At 33.8% G+C, this 7805-nt stretch overlaps 1 protein-coding gene across 1 annotated transcript in view; it reads left to right on the plus strand.

Moving 5' to 3' along the window:
• The window catches only part of LOC115878414 (tryptophan 2,3-dioxygenase), an 84639-nt gene extending 77413 nt beyond the window's left edge, over window positions 1-7226 (plus strand). The window contains exons 8-9 of the mRNA XM_030894928.1: window positions 4770-4863; window positions 5789-7226. Of these exons, the coding sequence (XP_030750788.1) occupies window positions 4770-4863; window positions 5789-5987 (293 nt within the window). The 3' untranslated portion in view covers window positions 5988-7226. The remainder of the gene's footprint in view (window positions 1-4769; window positions 4864-5788) is intronic.
• Window positions 7227-7805: the final 579 nt, after the last annotated feature.

The following is a 7805-nucleotide window of genomic DNA, read 5'->3' on the forward strand; positions in this document are numbered from 1 at the left end:
CCTTATGTTATTCTGTATCTCTTAAATAAATCCCAAAATTGCCGCTTGGGCTACCCTACTACCTTTCCTATGTATCATTAATCTACCTAAAAGGTTAAAGTATTTTCAGTTACGCGTATTTTCAAATATTGCTGTCCAACTTTCTGTTTACGTTTAACGGAGTTTCGCCAAAAAGTTTCAGTAAATGCGTATAATTTTGTAGACCTACTAAATTAACTAAATTGAAACCGAATACTGGAAATTTGTTATTTCAAGAACATGGTTTAATTTGCGGCATATTTTGACTTGTAATAGTCGTTTCTGTGTTGTTAATTTCGCATTAATTCTCTGAAGCCACCAACCACCGTCATGTAAGAAAAGTTGATATTTTACGCCTTGTTTAACTTTAATTTAATAAACTCGTAGTTATTAAAACAGTTAAATATTATATGTTGTGCTTTACAGTTACATATACATATACCGCCATTACTCGCTGACGAGTATTTGACACGCATCAGAAGATGATCACGCAAGGCGTTTTCTTTCATGAGCTTTTCTGTGACTGGAAAGCCCGATACGTGATGTTATCTGTCTACCGCACTCCAGACATTTAAAAATCTCATTGCTTTGTTGCCTCTTTACTTTTTGGTTGTAGCTCTTAACTGACTTTACAATTCTTCTCCATTTCGTTCTACTGTGAGTTGCCTCTTCCCACTCATACTGCTTGTTAATTCGCTTTAAGTTTTCGTGGAAAATATCCTTGAATCTTTTGAGTTGTCCAACTGGCCTCCTCTTACCGTCTACAAGCTCACCGTAAAGCAGAGATTTTGGTATGCGGTTTTCTTGCATTCTGCATACGTGACCAGCCCATCTTAAGCTGGACTTGGTAATCATTCAATACTCAATACTTCAATACTCTCGCAGTTAGCTTTTTCAAGGACCGATACGGTTGAGACGTGATGGAACCATTTTATTCTTAAGAGTTGTGTAAGATGTCTCTGCTGCAACTTGTTTAATGCCTTTATGTGTCGGCGGTACGGCACCCAGGTTTCGCTCCCATATAACATGGTGGAAATTATTATCGCTCGGTACACCGCAAGTTTCGTTTTTGTGCTCAAGTCATGATTGTAGAAAACCCTGTCTTTTAATTTCCAGAATGCTCTTTAGGCGCTTCTAATCCTGTGCTGAATTTCAGAATCGATATTGGCCTTTTCCGAAATCAAACTGCCGAGGTAATTAAATTCCGCTACATATTCCAACAGTTCATCTCCGATTTTTATAGCATTGTTGTGATCTTCCGGGGGAGTGCACATGATTTTAGTTCTATCAATGTTCAGCTTAAGTCCCAAGGCCTCGTATGCCCATGTATATGTGTTCAATATTTCTTGCAATTGCTGTAACGTATTTGCAACTAGAGCACAGTCATCAGCGTATTGAAGTTCTGTGATGAATTTTGTACGTGTTTTTGCCCTGAGTCTTTTTATGTTGAACAGACCGCCGTCGTATCTGTATCTAATACCCAAACCTCTCTCCTGCAGTTTGCTGTCCACTATAATGGAGAGCGGTGCCATGAATATATTGAATAGGAGAGGCGCTAAGATATATCCCTGCCTAACGCCTGTGTTTGTTAGGAAGGGATTGCTCAGGTGATCCATGATATGACACTCTTGATTTGTTGTTGTTATGGAGGCTTTTACACATTGTAAGAAATTTGATGGGTACTCCGAACTTTTTTATAATTACCTAAAATGCATCCCTGTTCACAGAGTCGAAGGCTTTTGTTAGATCGATGAATGCAACGTAAAGTTTAGACTGCTGTTCTTTTACTTTTTCCTGTAGTTGCCGGATGGAGAATATGGAATCGACGGTACCGCGGTTGGTGCGAAAACCCGTTTGCGATTCTGGGAGGATTTTTCCTATATGTGGGTGCAGGCGGTTTGACATAATTTTTGCAAGAATTTTTCCCCCGATAGCCAGTAGTGAAATTCCTCGGTAGTTTTACAGTAGCTTTACAGTTATCATTATAGTGCAAGCCGCTTTAGAAATTGTGGTTGGATATTATATATTTATACAACAAAAACTCATTATCATATCTGTATTTTAGACAGTCAAAAAATATATATGTTATAAACGGCCTCTACACTACTCACGAAGTACGCCAAAGTAGGTCAAAGACGAACAATCAAGAGATTACTTCGTGTTTACTCATCTGATGAAAATAAGCCGAGACGAGACAAAGTTAAACGAGTAACAACAAAATATCTCTCCTCACTATTCGATCTTAACCATAGATAAAGAATATATAAAAAACTCAAAATTTAAGTGAGGATGCAGAGATTTTGAGTTTTTTCTTAACTTAGTCAGTCACGACTAACCTGCTATTTTTAAAGAATATATTTTTAAAGAATAACTGTAAATGTCCGAAATGCGGTAAAATCTAGGATAAGCGCGCTAAACCTAGGATTTACCAAAAGCAAGTGGTAAAAGCTCAAAAACTTCTTTATTTTGCTTCCATTTCGGATTTTTACCGGACCCAAACAGTAAATCTTAAAATTTACCACACCGCATTGGTAAAAGTACGAATTATTTTTCTTATAGCTACAATATCGACAAATTAAGGATATCGATAAACAAAGACATCTCTGCTTTTGTTTACTTAGGCATTGAAATTTTAAGGATTATTGTTTCATGATATCGATTTTTGTAACGTATCAGTCTTATATTTGTTACTGTAAATGGTCGAAATGCGGTAAAACTTAGGATAAGCGCGCCAAACCTAGGATTTACCAAAAGCATTAACTAATTAGGTTAGCCTGGTTATTTGGAGGGTGTTAATGCATTGGTTCGCTTGGTTATTTGGAGGGTGTTAATGTATTGGTTAGGTGGTTATTTGGTGGGGTTGGTTGGTTTTTTCTACCACTTGCTTATTCGTACTTTTACCAATGCGGTGTGGTAAATCCTAAGATTTACTGTTTGGGTCGGGTAAAAGTCCGAAATTGAAGCAAAATAAATAGTTTTCGGGTTCTCTTCAGGAGATTGATTTTTTGCCTTTAGTGAAAATTCTAGCAAGTAAATTTATAAAAAATAAAGTCTGAAATTATTTTTTAGTAGCTAATCCAGAAATCCCGTCGTTTTCGAACAAAATCTCTTTTTGGAGTGGACTTAACCCTTTCAGAACTCAACAGTAATGACTGAATGAACTTGACTGGATTAAAAGGAAAACAAAAGGACAGTAAAGATTTATAAAAGCTAGAGCCATTACTAATAAGTCGTAATCTGCTCACGGAACGGATTACGGACGGCTTTGTTTAGTAACAAAAAGCTTCCCTGCTTTTATTTCTGTTTAATATTAATAAAACTAAAATTTTAATCAAGCACATTTAGTAGTTCTTCTTCAATATCATAAATATATTCTTCATATTAACATACATAATAATTTTGTTAAATACAAAACAAGAATAGTACCTGCCCAATAATACTGGCGGCTGGTGGTACGTGAGATTATATTTGGGTGTTGTATACCGGGTGCGGTCTCAAAAATGGCGCACCCCTGTAACATTTATATTCTTTCAGTTAAAAAAAACGAGATTTGGTATCTAAGCAAATGACATAAGTTAGGATTGATAGATTTGTTACGCCAAATTATTCGTTAAAAAATGCTTTTTCCAAATATGAGCCACCCTTGATCCATTTGAAAAAATTGAGATATGTATTATGCAAAATAAAAGTGTAACACCAAAGGTTCCAACCCTCAACTGTAATATGTATTATGATTAAAAAAATGATTTGTGCGTCTTTTAACCCGCCAGGACAAGACACGAAAAACATTAGATAATCAGATCTATTTTTCCAAGGTTTCTTGATTAAAAACTAGTGTTTTTACCACAGTCATTATATCACTCTAGATTGAAATTTAAAATACGATTTTTTTGTAAGTGAAAATGTCAAAAGTTGACATATCGTATGCCATTCTATTCAGAGTGTCATTTTTAATCGAATAAAGTAAAAATATACCGAGGGTGCCATTTAAAAATCAAAAGTTGTAGTCGTTTCGGGCGAAACAAAAAAAGTGACCAAAAAAAATTGAATACGTCAATCAATCTTAATTTATGCCATATACTAACATACCAAATCTCATTTTTTTATCTGAAAAAAAATGGAAAAGTTATAGGTGTGAGCCACTTTTATACTTTATACTTAAATTGAATTTTGGCTGTCTTGACTTGACGGTAATTATTTTGATTTAAGTAATTTTGTCGACTTAACTCGCAGATCTTCATGATTTAAATTAAAAATATCGACTTTAGTCATGGAAATTTAAGTCTCTACAAAAATGATTTGACTTGAAAGAAAATTATTTAAGTCAAGGAAAGATCATTTTGGTTTTTGAAATTACTTGAGATTTAAATTTTTTTGAAACTGACTTGTTGCAGCTCTATGATGAATATTTTTTGGAATAAACAGAAATTAAGAATTATATTATAGAATAAAAAAATAGTTTTTTTTCTCGAGGGGAGGCATTAAATTTGGAGGTCCATGTGCAAACAGGGAACCGTTAATAATAATAATAATAAAAAATATTACAATTTAATGCCAATTAATAATTTTTTTTTATTTCTTAAATTGTCTATATTTATATTGATGCGTTTTTAATGAAAAATTTAAAGTGTTATGAACTATATTTTGAAATTTAAGAAAAAGCGATCAAATGACAGTTACTATTAAATTTTTGTACTATATACATCAGAGAGAGAATATGGTTTAATCAATATACATAATTTTTATTTTAGACAATCACGTACTGATGGTTCAGCGAATGATCGGCTCATCTCAACTAGGCACAGGTGGATCTTCTGGATATCAGTATTTAAGATCCACTTTAAGGTAAGTTTATTAAGTTAGAGATTGTTTAGATTAGTTCATTTTTTTTACTTGATCTACATGTATCATATAAAATATTGAATAACTTGAAAAGAATCCATCTAGATGGAAAGGAAATACTATCATCACAGGAAGTCCAATATTTGGGACTAACACTGGACAGTAAAGTTCTGTTTAACATTTTTATTAAGAACATTACCAGCAAAACCACAAAGGCTCTCATGCTATGCAGAAGACTGGCGGGACATAGATGGGGATGCGCCCCTAACATTTTGCGCTCGATGTATGCAATGATAGTAAGATCCATGATTACCTATTGAGCAGTTGCTTGGTACACAAAACTAGAACAACGTACAGTAAGGCAAATCCTGTGCAAAGTACAGAGACTGGCATGCATCTGCATCACAGATGCAATGAGAAAATGCCCAACAACAGCAATGGAGGTCATCATAGACCTAAATAGTAAATACTAGACCTTTAACCAGTGTGTGAGATGATCAAAATTTTAAAATTAAATATTGTTCATGATTAAGCATCAATAAAAAAGTATCTCACCGTATATAGGGCTCTCTCCAGTAAGTTTGATTTAAAAGCTTTGCGAAATGCGGGAAAGAACGAAAGCGACTTGATATTCAAAGGCAGACGATTGTACATTTTTTTTGGCATTGTACAGTATTGAGCCTTTAACTAGTTCTGAACTTGTGGTTGGCAGATATAGATCCCGCATTCATAAGTAGATAGTTGTGAGATGGTCTTTCGGGAATAGCAGATATGTGCTTGCGGATTAAGTAAAAAAAAAATACAATTGCAGCCCATACTGTGTTATTCTTCTCAGGTATCCACACATATGAGAAATAAAAGATAATGAACCTGTTTTGAACATTTTTATAAATATAATTTTTGTAAATATGTTTTGTTTCTTTTTCAGCGATCGCTACAAAGTCTTTGTGGATTTGTTTAACCTTTCCACGTTTTTGATACCGAGAGCTTATATACCGCCCATATCCTCAACGGCGAGAACTCAACTCTCGTTATGGAGAAATGGAAAGGGCAAAGTGTTAGAGGAGAACGACAGCAAAAATGGCTTGGAAATCGAGGATAACGGATTCGAAGAAGACATCGTATGAGAGTAACACTATCTCGTGTTTGCTATTTTGATGTTCCACCAGAATATAGTATTGCATTCGAATAACTAGCCCAATCGTTTTAGATTTTTTCAACGTAAAAATATACCGGGTGAGTTTTCTACGATGTTCTCTATGGGTATCTCGGAAACTAATTTTGCAGTTTTTTGGGGTTTTGTGACTAAATATACTCCGATTTTAAGATTTTCAGCAATATAAGCTATAATATATCTTTTTCACAAAATTACTGAGTTTCTATCTTTCTTGACTAATTTCACTTAGTTAGTCATGGAAACAAGTTCAATCGTCGTTGCTCTCAGAAATGTGAAACTGCCACATCCAAACTTTGTAAATTAAAATAAACAAAAATTGTAAATATGAATTTTTCACATGAAGAAAAGCGTGTATTATTGGTTCAACTTTTCTTGGTCATACAGTTTCGACTATACAGCCATACAGTGAACGGTACTTCCGTTTTTAAGAGAACGGGTTCCAAGACACGTTAGAAAAGTTAAATTTAGAGATTCGCGCATTAATAGAGTGGTTCCAACATCACTTTCATTATGACACACCACTTCCCCCCCCACAATGAAAAAAATGTTAAAAATTATTTATATCCTAATTACGCAAATTCAGGGATAGGAAGACGTGGACCAATTGCATGGGCCTCCTCTATCACCTGACCTATCCATGGTAGATTTTTTTTTATGCGGTGTGGTTAACAACAAGGTTTACAAAAGAACTTATGAATTAAGAGAGGCATTTGAAGAGGCGGTGCTGGAGAAGTTTATTATAGTCGACCGGCCGTTCTGTGGGAAAAACTTGTAATTCAGTTTTAAAAAGATGCATTTTATGTACTCAAAACAATGGCGGTTTTTTTGAACATTTGTAATATGTGTAATGTAAATTGTAAAGCACCGTTTAATAAAATATTCTGTCTATATTCTATCTTTTTTATAAGTTATAAATCATAACAGAATAAGAATAAAATGCCAACTAAGTGAAATTAGTCAAGAAAGATAAGAATTGGCTCTAAATCAGTAATTTTTCGAAAAAAAACATATTATATCTTATATCTCTGAAAAGCTTAAAAAATTGCGCTTGTTATGAAGTCGTGGGCAACTATGGTTTCACAGTTTTTTCAAAAATGACAGGCTTTAGAAAAAACTAGAAAACTCATGAGGGATGTGATTATCTACAATTTTTATTTAAAAACTTTTTTTCTAAAATAGATTATAATGGAAATAGGAACAATTTTTAAAAAAGCCGAAATTTGTTTTAATAATATAATTGTTCGAAATATCTAGTAAGCCGTGAACTTTTTCAAAAATCTGAAAGGCGCATATTTATGACCCCACAAAACTGCAATTCTTTCCCCAATTAACCGACTCCCTATCTCCAGTAGTTTCCGAGATAACCATAGAGAACATCGCAGGAAACTCACCCTGTATTTGATATGGGAGGTGTCCGCAATCTAGTATTTTATGATTTTTGCGATTTATACGCCATCTTTGCATTTCCCGATATAAAAGTAATGACTACACAGGGTGAGTCTTAAATCAGTGCAAATATTTTCATGGCTGGTAGATCTCGATAAAAAAAAACACATTTTTCTTTACCGTTTTTCCAATAAGTCCAAAATAACGGAGTTATTCAAGTTTGAAAATTAAAAAATAAATATTTTTTAAAAAATTTGAGAACCACCGGATTTTTCTGTATTAGCTTCCTTTTTAAAATTTTGAAAAATATATTGGAAAATTTAAAAGAAAATGCACGACTTTCAACATCTATTGTATGCGAAAAAAAATCTCATAGATGTGT

The sequence above is a fragment of the Sitophilus oryzae genome, unplaced genomic scaffold, assembly GCF_002938485.1.
Source record: "Sitophilus oryzae breed Bouriz unplaced genomic scaffold, Soryzae_2.0 scaffold_1508_pilon_pilon, whole genome shotgun sequence".
NCBI classification, from domain to species: domain Eukaryota; kingdom Metazoa; phylum Arthropoda; class Insecta; order Coleoptera; family Curculionidae; genus Sitophilus; species Sitophilus oryzae.